The sequence below is a fragment of the Setaria italica genome, chromosome V, assembly GCF_000263155.2.
Source record: "Setaria italica strain Yugu1 chromosome V, Setaria_italica_v2.0, whole genome shotgun sequence".
Lineage (NCBI taxonomy): Eukaryota > Viridiplantae > Streptophyta > Magnoliopsida > Poales > Poaceae > Setaria > Setaria italica.
In genome coordinates, this window is record NC_028454.1 from 36,307,681 (window position 1) to 36,321,168 (window position 13,488).

Genomic DNA, 13,488 nt, shown 5'->3' on the forward strand with positions numbered 1-13,488 from the left:
GGAAAGGCGTTAGAAACTTGTGCTCCAAAGTGCACGAACGAGCACACACAGCAATCTCGGACAGTGGAAAAGGAAAACGAAAACCCCCCTGCACCGTAGGAAAACAGGTTCCGCACGAATCAAAGCCCGGAAACCAAAAGAAACCCAACAAAACCCCGCCCCCAGCCTCTCCATTCCTCCCTCTCCCTCGCTCCCGCCGCCACACACGATTGCGTTGCGGGCGCAAAGCGCGAGCCCGAGCCCGGCCATGGCGCGCATCGTGTCGCGCGCGCTCCCTTTCGCCTCGCGCCCGTCCCTGTACCTCCCGCCCCCGCCGCCGCTCTCCGGCGCGGCGCTGCTCCGTTCTGCGGCTACCGCGCCGCCGCCCCTACTACCCCCCGCGGCTGCCGCGGCACCCGCGGCCTCGCTGCTCTCCTGGCGCGGGCTCACGGCCGCCCCCGAGCCCTCGCTGGCGGCGCCGCCGCCGTTCGCGGGGCTTCTCTCTGGAATCCGCGGGTTCCGCAAGGCGCGGCGCGGGCCGGCGGCGGCGAAGCGGCCGCAGCCGCAGGATGCTGCGCCGCCGCCTCCCCCATCCCCGCCGAAGGAGAGCGAGATCGAGCTCATCGCTCGCATCGGCGTCGAGGAGGACATGCCTGACGACGCAGAAGTGCTGGTACGCATCGCGCTTTATGACCCTTCTCTGTATTCTATATAATACTGCTCGTTTGGAGGTGTCATTGTAAACACAGATAAAATTATTGCGATCGTTATATTTGGCGTACTGTGAGATGCACCATGTTTACACTGACATTGCAGAAAACTTAACTGCAAGATTGCTGCCTTGTTGTTTTGATTAATGCAGCTGTTCGTTTAAGGTAATTGACTGATTATAAATCATGTTTTGCCATTTTGAATGGGTTGTGTTTCCATATTCTGAATAAAAATAATTGGAGTGGCAGATCCTGAAAAACACGTCTGCATGAAGGGAGTACGTATTTCAGGTAGATCAACACCAGTCTTACTAGAGATCTCTTTCACAAAGATGCAAGTAGTTCTAGGAAAATCCAGGTTACAACTATGTACATCCTCTAGTTGGCTTGTAGTTATGGCTTTGATTTTTGTAATTGATGTGTATTGGTTACCTGAGTTAATTCATCTGCTTGTGCTATATACTGTTGAGTTCTGGTGTTATTTGGCTTTGAGTTGTTCAATTCTTCATGGCGACGTAAGTTCAGGTATGTTTGTAATGTTGTCCATTGTTTGTTAACATGCCCTTGGTAATGCACATCCTTACAAATATCTTTACGCTAAAAGAAGGTTTGTGTTTCTGATTGTGGGTCCTAGTAATATCTCCTTGGCCCTTAATCAATAGCCTGGCAAAATGTAGGTAATAGCTGGGTGTAGCTGTAGTTGATTTGTCGTTCTGGTTTTGGTTTCAGTAATGGGCAGTTGGGCACCTGTTACTTAACTTCGGCTGTCAATGTTGTGTTCTAGTGTGATATTGCTTTTTCAGTGGTCTATTTCCCTTATGGTGATGAATTGTTCAGATATGTTAGTGAAAAATCTGTCAACATGTGTTTGTGCAGAACATTGTAGAACTTCTAAAGCTAAATGTTCCGATGGCGATGAAAATTGCGCTTGATGGACTTGTGGATTCAAACTACAGCACGCGAGATACTTCAATAAGTGATGTTGGGAAGTATGATAAGGTTGAGGTTTCTGTATTGCTATGCAATGATAACTTCATTCAGAATCTTAACAAAGAATGGAGAGGCGAGGACTGCACTACTGATATGCTCTCGATGTCACAGTACATTCCAGATCTTGATGTTCCCATTGTATGTACACATACCTTGTTTAAATATTGTTATTCTCTTAAATTTACCAATGCCATCTAACTCTCTTCTACCTTATACTCTTTTATGCAGCTAATGTTAGGTGACATAGTTATATCTGTCGAGACAGCTGCAAGGCAAGCTGAGGAGAAAGGTGTTACGCTTCTTGATGAAGTGCGGGTGCTAGTGGTATGAGTCTTCCCTTTTCCCCCTTCCTGAGCTTGTTTAATTATTTCCATTTCTCACAGTTCTTTTAGGTATTGATGGTAATTCATATGTTAAGTTTTCCTTATAGGCCTCCAAGCCCTTATCCTCGTAAATTACTCCCAGTGATCCCAAAATAAATCCTTCTAGCCTTCATGCCGGTTCTCCAAATATAAGGCCATCAACGACTGCAATGCACCTTTTTTAGTTCACCCTTATTCCTACTTTAATGGGCTATAATCATGGAGTAAGCATGCCACCTACCATAGTTTTTGTGCACAAGTCCTAATGAACTTGGTATTTGGAATCAGACATAGCAGTTTATTACTGCATTGTCCAAGTGAGAACAAATATTGTCTTCCAAACTACATAACTGGACCGTCTCTTGCAACCAATGCAGCAGATGATATTCTATACAAACGGACTGTTTATTGCCTCTTTTTCTTGTGTTAGGTTCGTGGCATATTACATCTTCTTGGTTTTCATCATGAGTCAAGCAATGAGGCTGCCATGGAATTGGAGAAGGAGGAGCAACTCATTTTAAAAAGTCTAAGGTGGAAAGGAAAAAGTCTAGCTAAAGGTGCTCAGGATTCAAGCAAGCCTCAAACAGTTTCATTGGATGGTATGTTCTTTTGAAATTTTTTGTAGCTATTCTCCTTACCACTATCTTTAAGTTGTTATGGTAGAGAAATGATTAGCGCACTCATGACCTAATCTAGCTCTTGCTGTCTAAGAATGTTTACAGGGAAAGTGACAAGTAGTCAAAAGAGAGCTGTCACCCTAAGATTTTACAGACCGAAATTCAAATATATTTTCTGTGATATGGATGGTATATACCCTCTGCGCCTGTCACATCCTTACAGTCCTAAATGTGTTATAATTTTCATTTACTAATGGTTTTTTTTCTTTGTTTACAAGGTACACTGCTCAACAGTAAAAGTCAAATCACAGCAAGGAACGCAGAAGCTCTAAGGGAAGCTAGGTCAAGAGGAGTAAACATAGTTATTGCTACAGGAAAGGTATTATATGTTCTTTGCTCTTGGTGAACTATATTATTTAAAGAGCATAGGTGTTGTCAGGTTATTTAATTATTTTAACTGAAACCATCAGATTAACTTGGTATATCCTAGTGTATCAATATGCTAAAATTGATCATCATGGAGATTAGAGCAATTAAGGCTCAGTTGTGCAATCATGCCTCTGGGAAGATTTGTGTCCTGCAATAAATTACCTAGCGCAGGTCCAGGGAAATAATCAGTAAAGTTGATTAGAGCTAAGGAACTGCCCCATTGGATGGCATACTTTTCTACAGAATTTATGTGCTGAGAAGTTGTCCACCAGCTAGTCTTTCCGTAGGAAAAACGAACATGTTGCATATTTTTTCTTTCATCAGTGATTTCATCGATATTACACAAATTTTCTTTTGGCAAAGCCAAACTCATCTAAAGTTAAATGAACTTGAACACTCCGCTAAAGTCTTGCTGGGATGGGACAAAAACAGGACATTCTAGACGTATCCTTAATGTTTGGACTAGATTTGTGTGAAGCTTGAATCGACAGTTTTTTCCTGTTTATTTATTTTTTTAGCAATTTAATTAATATTTTTGATGATGCTGATGATTTTTCTGCCTCGATTCATTCTGGAAACAGGCACGTCCTGCTGTAATTGATGCTCTCAGTATGGCAGACTTATCTGGAAGAAACGGCATTGTTTCAGAATCTTCACCTGGCGTATTCCTTCAGGTTGTTATAAAGTACAATTAGTGGAAAATGCAGTCTTTTTTATATGAGTTATCTTGAGTGATGAAAGTGCTGCACCACTAAACATCCCGATCGCTGTCAATACATTGTGTTGACTGAGAACTATGTGTGGTCTACAACATGTCTTTATTGGGACCCTTACTAAGCATATAAGGCGATAAGATCTAATAGGATAGGAGAGTGATTGAGTGATTATTGTGTACACTTCTTTACAGCATCCACCAATTGTGTAACAGATAGGAGTGATGGAAGTGAGAAAAAAATGTAGGGGAAAGAAAAGGTTGAGAAAGGACCCCAAATCATAGGTGAAGGTTTCTATTATTTATATATACTACTAATTCAAATGAAGACTGTTATTTTGGAACGAATTCACCTCCACCCCACTTCACATGGTCCATATGGGACCCAATTACGAGGCTGAGATGATACTTTGACAACAATTGGACATACAAATGTTAGACATCTGTTTGTATTCCATGATGATTTCTGCTTTCTACTCTAGTTCTTCATCCTGTGTTATGACATAGTGTATTACTCTATTGTTTTTGTCAAGAATGTAACTGTATCATCATCAGGTAAGTAGTGCATCGTTGACTATCCTCGTGAGCATTATCCCCACTCTCATCAAGTCCATACATCCAATTGTAGGGGCTGTTGGTTTATGGTTTGGAAGGGAGACAAATTTATAAAAGAAATTTGGATCAAGATGTATGTAGAGAGGTAAGCAAGTGTTCCCGTTTGAGATAAAATATGTGGACATAAGTCGTAGTATAGATGTAGAATGATTGCGGTTCTGTTGAAAATTTCATGCCTTTCGGAAGGTACCTATTTTTTTGCTTTTAGTTAACATATTTAGTTGTGGATATCTTTTTTAGAGCGGCAACAACAAAGTCTTATTGGAATTAGCAAATATTTCTGCAACTAACTGGATTGCATTTGTGCGTCACAGCTACCACAACTGGTGATGCATCTTCATATCTTTGTTTGCATACTTGTATTAGTGTCTTCTGCTATGCGAATCCAAGGAGCCTCTAGCTAACATAACAGCTTATATAGCTTAGTAACTCTTATGCCTGAGCTAATACCTGAATGCACAAGCAAAAGAACATGAAGTATTGTTTATCTGAATAAACTAATCTTACCCTCTGTCATCACTAGTTTGCAATTTTGTTTGGCGCTCCTGTATGATGTGCTTGTTATTGGTGGCATATCACTACTATTTTTCCTTAGTGTGTTAAACAACTTACAACTATTCTTCTACAATTGTGAAATTAGTGATACCATTTGCATGGTGCAGGCACTCTTATATTCTTTGGAGCACAAGATACCATTAGTAGCATTTAGCCAGGATCATTGTTATTCTATGTTTGACCACCCATTGGTCGATTCCCTCCATTACATATACCATGAACCAAAGGTATGATGGGGTTTTCAGTCCTTTCTTAATCACTCTCTGGTGGTTGTATTCTTGTGGCTTTTTAATGCAGTTGGGCATTTGTTTGCAGGCTAAAATAGTTTCATCTGTTGACCAGCTTTTAGGAACAGCTGAGATACAGGTATGTCTATTTATCAAATGATTTCCCTGAGAGTTTATTCAAATGGTTTTCCTGAATAGCTTATTGACTTTTGCACAATCCATTTAGTGTTCCTTCTCTTGAACACTACGCTTCAGAACATTTGTTTGTAGGTAATTTATAATTGGAAAATCCATGCTCAAATGACTGGCTTGTAAAGTTCTTTATATAGCTAATATGAACAGGAAAAAGGTTTCTTTGAGATGCATGGAGGAGGGTTAAGTTCCAGAAAATAATTTCATCACTTTTGCATCGAACACCAATCCATATGTTTTTAGAAACATGCTGGTTTTGAATCAATTTTTCCCCATCTTTTATACCGACAGCCACTAGTTTTTGGAACATCATTGGACACATTGCACTTTCACATGCTAGGATTTTAACAACCTGTGATGCTATGATAAGTTGCAGCTTAACAGTGTCATTTTTCTCATATTCAGAAAGTATTGTTCCTTGAAACTCCTGAGGGAATTTCGTCTGCATTGAGACCGTACTGGGCAAAGGCGATAGAGGGAAGGGCACATGTCGTTCAGGCACAACCTGACATGCTTGAACTTGTACCACCTGCGACTTCGAAGGGCAATGGTGTAGAGATTCTGCTGAACCACCTTTCCATTAGTCCAGATGAGGTATAAGCAATCTAGTTCCCTACTAATATATTTTGACGACACAAGCCAAAAGTTACTAGCCTTAGCTCAGGCAAAAGTTTAAGTAGCTGCAAAAAGGCTTCAATAGTATAAGTTTTACAGCAAAATTCTTCTAGGACAATTACATCAGTCTTACCTCTGAACTGGTTCAATAAATAATTGCAGAACAAGAAATATAGTGCTACATAATTTGTTGCAATTCACATTATGTTTTTTTTCCCAACGCTTGTAGCCATGTGATTTTGCCATTCAAATTCTGGTTATTTAAGTGTTTGCTCTCGATAAACTGTTAAATATGGGTACCAGTGAAGCAGCTGATGGTGCTTGTGGTTCAAATAGTGTCTTACTCATGGTGTGAGGATGCAGAAATATAGTGGGTTGGTCCTAGTCCATCACCAGTTCACCACCTCATTCCTCATAATCACATGTTAGCATTTTTTTTTAAAAAAAAGGAATGGTGTCATCCTACCAAAATCATGGCATGGTTTCATTACAGACCAAAACATTTAGGTTTATGATGAGTTCTTCAAATGAAGCACCTCACTATTCACCGCAATCTTTATTTGGTTCTAATGTTTTGAGCTAGTTTTATATAGAAAAAACAACATGGTAAAACTAAATTTGGCATGGATAAAAGCTCCTTAAGCAAGCACTAAAACTATTTTAACCTATTTATTTTTTATAAAAAGGACCAACTGCAATGTAATTCGATTATCTAGTGACCGACGTGCACTATTCTAATATAATTTTTGTTCTGCAAGGTAATGGCGATTGGAGATGGAGAAAATGACATAGAAATGCTGCAACTGGCTTCGTTTGGTGTTGCTCTTGCAAATGGATCTGAGAAGACTAAAGCAGTGGCAAACGTGATTGGCGCCACTAATGATGAAGATGGAGTTGCACAGGCTATTTATGAATATGTCTTCTAACAGCCAAGAAGTCACTTAGGACTGGAACTGGATTAATTTCAGCTCTTTTTGATTCCCCATTTTTCCTGGATTCAACACAGAACAAGTAGTTCCAATCACACACGATTCTGGAGTGTGATCTTACTCGGGCTAGAATTTTTGAAATTGTTAGCTGTAAGACATTTTTTTTGTTGGCAGGCATTGAAATTCAGCTCTGCCTTCCCTTTTTCCACAAAAAAACAAGAAAAAAGGAAATTAAGCTCTGCCTACTCTTGATTGGAATATATAATCGAATTGCTAGTTGTCTCAAATTTGTAATTAAGTATTCCTTTTGAACGCCACTTTGTTCCTCTTAACTTCGGCCCCAAATAACCATGTTACTCTTTATAAAAAAGACAAGTTACTTGGATCTGGTCATATAATTAAGAATTCAGATATGCAGGCAAATATGTACAGCCCTTTCTTAACCGCAGTACAGTGTAACAGTTATTTACAAGAATCGATGTCTCGTGAACAAAACGAAAGGAGATCCTCTATTGACTGCAGAGGAGGAAAACCTCTTACATCTGAGACAGGCCAATACGCTTGTCAACAAAATCCCTCAAAGAAAAAAAAAAAGAACAGAGCTGAAACCCTGGACAGAAACGTTTCAGACTTCAGTGATGTCTAGAGCCTACTGATGGTATCCACCCTTGTTTACAGGGATTGGGGGAGGTCTATAGAGCATGTTGTTGCTGTTGTTCCGAGACGCCAGATTTGCGCAAGAACCTCCGGAGGGCTTCTTGGCTATTCCCCTGCTGTTAGGGCCAGGCATGTGACACTCCTGCTCTTCATCTAATGCTAGATAGCTCCTCGATGGCTTGATCTTCTTGTAGGGGGTCTCTTTCTTGCGTAGATCTTCCAGGCATCTCACCTCAGACATACACGCGAACGACTGAGACTTGCCGTCGTAGAATTTGGATAGCCCTTTCCTGCAGAGGACAACACAAGGTGAGAATTTTTTCCCTTTTAAGGCGTGTAGAAGAAGCATATAGATGCAAAAGGAATAAAAAAAAAATCGAGGAACTTACTTGACAGGGAGTTGTGCCATCATGGACGACAGATCGTAGAGGCTATCGGAGTTCAATCTCCGAACCGACTGCTGCGCCGGGGAGGAAGCCGCCTGCTGCATGAACTGGTGGTCCAGAGCTCCGGCGCCCTCGCCGTCCGAGAACTGGTCCTCGCCGTCCGAGTCGCCGGAGATGGAAGACGATGTCTCGAACAAATCTTCATCGTCGTATTCACGGTACACCGGGAGACCTGTAGCGCCGCTGAATCCGCCCATGCTTTCGACTTGGGGAGATTTCTTGGCCCCAAGAAAACTGCGAGAACAAGTTATGTGTGGTGTTTTGGAATTTGGATGGATGGATATATTCTTCCTCAGCTCCTCTTGCTTCCTCTCTTTCACGACCTTTGCAAGTGCTGAAGAGAAGGGGTATATATATATAGACATATCCAAAGCTCTAGCCGATAGCTGGAAGGGGATAATGCTAGGAGCCTTCTTCCAAAAATTCAAACACGGCGTAGTGCGCTTTGACTAGTATAATGCCTGCCATTTGCATTAGTGACATCACCATCTTTCTGCGTCTACATGGCTAATTGTTAGGTTTTTCTAGGACACTGACATGGACCCACCCATGCATGGTTTTAGGTTTCTTCCCAGAATAAAAAAAGGAGGAGTATTTAGAAAAAAGAGTGTGAAAGTTGGTTGGCCACTTCCACATGCCTTTGCCAGATTCTGCAGCTGGTGCCCCCCTGATCTGATCTTATCTTCTCAGTTTGCTGAATGTGACCAGGATTTGTTCGCATATCTCCTTGGCAGGTTGGGCGTGAGCCTGACATGTGGACCACCAATGTTGTGGTGGAGGTGATGCCCCATCGGGCTGATTGTTTATGCCGGAGCCGAGGGACACGCGGCGCACCTTTGTTGGCTTGTCATCGTCTTTTCTTTTTCCTTGGTCGCAGGCTAAAGTCGGTGGGGGTGGTCGGGGTACTAGATTGCAGATTTTTCACGGAACCATTTTTGGATATCGTGTCATCTGGGGAAATCATATCGTGATGTTTTTACCCTGATACAAGCTGCCTGAGAAAGGGGGATTTGCATGTTGGTAATGTAGTAGTAATGGCAATCCTGCTTTATATTGATCATAGTCATACAACCACATCAGTCCCTAATTAGCGCCAGGTAATCCTCCAGCTGTCTCCTAGTTTGGAACAGGAGCCCTGTGTACCAAGTTACCAACAGTATGTGTCGAAAACCAGCAGGAATTCGGAGGTTGGCTGCAAATTTACGTAAACAAGACCACATCCCTTAGCTTGCAAGTGTCAATTCTACACTCTGGTGCTGAACCATTTGATTCCCACTCGCCGTGTCGTCTCGGACAAAACGTACAGGAGCAAAAGGTAGAATCCATGGACCAAATAAGAGTAGTAGGTGATGAGTAAACACGTGTATGGTTTTCCGCATCACAACTGTGTTTGCAACTCTATATGGTTGTCCATTCCTTGGCTTCCACTGCAAGGGAGTAAAAGTGAAAAGTAAACATCGATCGAGTATGCCTGGCTCAAAACATAACCCGCAGGTCACCTACAAAAATAACCTTGCTGATTTCCCTAAAAGTGCACATGACAATGCTGCATCTTGGCACCATTTCTAGGAGTGTCACGGCATTGTTTTTTTCAGTCCGCCTGTACTGTGCTAGCGTTGTTTAAGACCTGAAAATTGTTGGTTAGGGTCGATGGGCACTACCAGGAAGGAACTCGCCCTAGCCTGATGAGCTCCGGAGAACCGGACGCGGACACCCGTCGCGCGATCCAGCTACGAGCCAGGCGCATGTTCAGTGAACGGAACCAATGCAACAACAACACCTCACACGTCTTCTGCCACCACCAGCCGAGCACACCGTATACCAGATAATGAAATTTTTAAGCAGGTGTGAACAAGTTGTCAGTGGACACATGGCAGGAGCAGCGTTTCCGGGGACACGGCCACAGGTCGGGCGGACCAACGAAAACCGGCCGGCCGGCGACAGCCGCTCGTGTCCGCATGTGTTGCCGGCCGCTCGGCCCGCCCGGCTGCGAGATGGTGTTTCCCAACGTGGCTTCAAGTCCCGTCGACGCAGACATCCATATGCTCATGTTTTCGATCCCTCGAGCCAGTTAATTACGCACCCTAATTCGAACACTAAGTTATGTGCTTTTCGCCTAAAAAATTCTAGGTGCTCGGACACTAAGTTTGTGTGTGGTTTTCGTCTAAATTTAATAATTCCGGTGCTTTTTTGGAGGGGTCAAAGGGGGTGGCTGGCTGGCTGCTAAGAATCGGTGCTTCGGATCGTGCTGCTCTAATCCTTATCCAGGCCCGGACTTATTCGACATGCTCAAAAATTCTCTTCCAAAGTTGTTCCCGGGATGGTCCACCTGCCTCACTCCGGAGACTTGTTGGAAACTTATTAATACTAGCTATAGGTCTTTTCTCTCTCTCTCTATCTTTTCGAACCATTCAAACACGTTTGGATATATTCCGAGCAAGCTCGACGAGTATTGACTCTTCCGGTTGGCTCCCCTCTGCTGTGCGCCTGGACTGCGACACAGGCAGCAGCCAGGTGATCCACTTTTTTTGTTTCCCCTGGCGATTTTATGTGCGTTCAAACGCTGAAACGCGTCGACGACGGAGCCAGGCGTTCCCTTCTGACCAGTCTAGCTCGTGCGCGGAACGTGGAACGCTACCACCCCCGTTTTATCCACCCATCATCCACAGGAGACGACGACCTCATCTGGATCGGAGCCGTCACGACCGGAGCCATCACCCAAAAGGCACGCCCACGCTAGCTAGCATGAGCCGATAAGGGTGCCCCGGGGGACGGATGATGGGAATAGAATGCGATCGCGCGGGGATCCCGGCGACAGCGACCGGCCACGATACGATCGCAGCGGCGCGCGCGCGGCGCCCCAGAGAAAAATCATGTGCGGCGGGCCAGGTTCCCGCAGCGTTCCTCGGGTGGACCACGCGTGGACTGCCTGCCTGCCCCCGGGCTCGCACTCCGCGGTCCGCGCCAGGCCGCGGGAACGTGGCCGGCGCGGGCGGCCGGAGAGCCGAGCAGAGCGGGGGGCGCGGCGGGGGCATGTGAAACCCGCGATCCGTCCACGGATACGCGTCCGCGTCGCGTCGCTGTCGCGGTGATATTTTTCCTTTCTTTTCCCCGGCGCCCCCACCGCCGCCGCCTGCTCGCCGCGCGCGTCCCGCCTCAGCCTGCCGGTTTGGACGGATCGTGGATGGGTGCCGGGCGCGGGCGGGATGCGTCTGGAAACACGCCCAGCCCATGCCCCGGACGCGCCGCGCGGGCGCCCGGCCACAGCCGGCTTGGCCGCCTGGGGAAACCTGCCGTTTCACGAGCGCGGGCGGCGGCGTCCCTTGGCGAGCCGGATTGTTTTTTTTCTCCTCTGTCTGAACTCTGATGGAGCTGGGGGCATGCGTGGAGGGTCGGCAGCCTGGGGAAAACGAGAACGAAAAATCCAGAGCTGTCTGGAGGTTTCTTGGTGATTTATCGACTGGGGAGATCGCATCCAATGTTGGCTTGGTGTACGGAGCAGCTTGTACTTCTCCAGCCATCGACGGCTCCGGATTGGACGGACGACCTGTAAAATCTCTGCAGGCTGCAGCCCTGAGCTCTCATTTTCAGCGTTGCTATCGTGGGAGCCTGCTCAACGATATAGTGGACCGGCACTTTGGAATAAACCAAAGGGGACGAAAATGACGAGAAAAGGCGCGTAGGTCCGGGCGCCCGCCCGGCAGATGGATGCCGAGGTATATCCGATCCGGCTTTTGCATTATATCCATGCAACGTGTAGCTCTCTGGTACATGAGCGAGCGCCATGCATATCCTGTGAACGAGTGAAGGAATCAGCCGTCTTTCTGGAGAAGAACCTGCTCGCGGCCTCGTCGGCTGTCGCTCCGAGTAATAGTATGCTGCGAGCTAGCTGCGTACGTGGTAGGCTACTCCCTCGCTTAGTGTCTCGCATGACGCTGACGCCTTTGCTCGAACCTAACATTTGAAAAATCGTCGATGGTCTGGTCGAATGCCAAGTCGTGCTTAGCTTCGTGCCGGCCGGCCGGAGTCAGAGCTGTGTAGTAGCTGCTGTTCTTGAACCCCGGGGTAACGGCATGTCTGAATCTACGCGACACGACGAAAACGTCGCGGACTTGAGCTCCTCTTATCCAGCGAACGAAGGATCCAGGAGGCAACGTGTGCAAGAATGAAGATCGTCACGAAACTGGAGTCAAAACCCACTAAAACAGTACCAAAAAAAAAACCCCACTAAAACCAAAGGCACAGCTAGCTGCTCCTTGTTCGCCCTGCTACTGCAAAAACGCTCAGAAGCTTCCTCCATCCGGGTACCGTCACGGTGCGTCGTTGGCTCGTTGCCAATACAATACGGCAATACGCGACGTCAGGCTTCGAATTGCGTATGGGTACGTTGCCCACGTACAGGCCCTGGTTCAGGCAAGTGGCGGCGGCGGCGGTTCCAACTGACGGCCGTGAAGAAGTCAGCCAGGACGGGCAGGTGGGCGTATGATCGGCAGTTCCGCAGCCAACGAGCATGGCAGAGATCGGTTGGGGGGCGAACGGAGCGAATCCAGATTTGGATTTGATTGGGATGCAGGGGAGGGGAAGGTGGCGGGCGGCCGACCGGCCGGGCGGCTGAGGGGGTTGGAAGCTGGAACGCACGACGACGCGGCACAAGTAGCGGGCGAGCTGGGCCGCCGTTGTGTATGTTTTATCGCGTGGACGGCTGTAGTTCGGCTGGACTGGATAAGGAGAGTTGGCTATTCCAATCCAGACCAGACCATGATTAGGTCATACGGAGTGGTTCGGCAGATTGGTAGCCTGACCATGCCTGATGAGTGATGGCCGGGAGAATTCAAGTGTAGCGAGAGATGTGTGTGGCTAACTGCCTAACAAGAATTGCAACAGAAGATGTGAAGACAGGGGCGGTGGACGGAACAAACACCGAACAAGGCTACCGAATTTGGAGTTCTTTATCTTACTTTCTTCAGTAGCAACTTCAGATGGTTCAGTAGAACTGAGAAGTGAGAACTGAGTGAGAAGCGAGGAGGCCTGCCGGCATGGGCCGGTATTATCTCGTGGGAGCGCACAGGCTAGGCCCACTATATTAATTCAGTCCATTCACACTAAAAAAAACTCAGCTCCACTTCCAAACAGTGCTGGGCCGCAGCCCATGCTCTGACCAGTTCTCCGCGGATCGGAGCTCGCCCTTCTTTTCTCTGCTCCTCGGCTAACTCCACTTTATCGGCTTTCTAGATGAGTATGGAGTAGTAGCACAGGGCTTTTGATGTAAACTATGATATGTGCAAACGTACTATTACCCTTGGACTTGTGTAATCGGCAGACTCATGTAACTAACCACCAGACAACAATTTGAAAAGATAACTGCGCATCACTTCTTGAGTTCTTGTGCAAAATGAGCAAATCTCACGCTTCTGGATCTTCGACGTGATGGGCATGAGCATGGAATGGAGCTG

At 46.1% G+C, this 13,488-nt stretch overlaps 2 protein-coding genes across 2 annotated transcripts; one reads left to right on the plus strand and one right to left on the minus strand.

Moving 5' to 3' along the window:
• Nucleotides 1–116: 116 nt before the first annotated feature.
• On the plus strand, nucleotides 117–7,192 carry LOC101782311. Its single transcript, XM_004969834.4, has 12 exons — nucleotides 117–652; nucleotides 1,566–1,817; nucleotides 1,908–2,003; nucleotides 2,472–2,640; nucleotides 2,764–2,847; nucleotides 2,937–3,037; nucleotides 3,669–3,761; nucleotides 4,428–4,499; nucleotides 5,077–5,196; nucleotides 5,285–5,335; nucleotides 5,794–5,982; nucleotides 6,762–7,192. Exons 1-12 carry the CDS (start codon nucleotides 248–250, stop codon nucleotides 6,927–6,929), a joined length of 1,800 nt encoding a protein of 599 aa, XP_004969891.1. The 5' UTR covers nucleotides 117–247; the 3' UTR covers nucleotides 6,930–7,192.
• A 120-nt stretch (nucleotides 7,193–7,312) lies between these two features.
• LOC101782716 lies at nucleotides 7,313–8,378 on the minus strand. Its single transcript, XM_004969835.4, has 2 exons — nucleotides 7,979–8,378; nucleotides 7,313–7,879 (listed from the first exon to the last, which is right to left on the minus strand). The coding sequence occupies exons 1-2, from the start codon at nucleotides 8,230–8,232 to the stop codon at nucleotides 7,582–7,584; spliced, it is 552 nt and encodes a 183-aa protein (XP_004969892.2). The 5' UTR covers nucleotides 8,233–8,378; the 3' UTR covers nucleotides 7,313–7,581.
• Nucleotides 8,379–13,488: the final 5,110 nt, after the last annotated feature.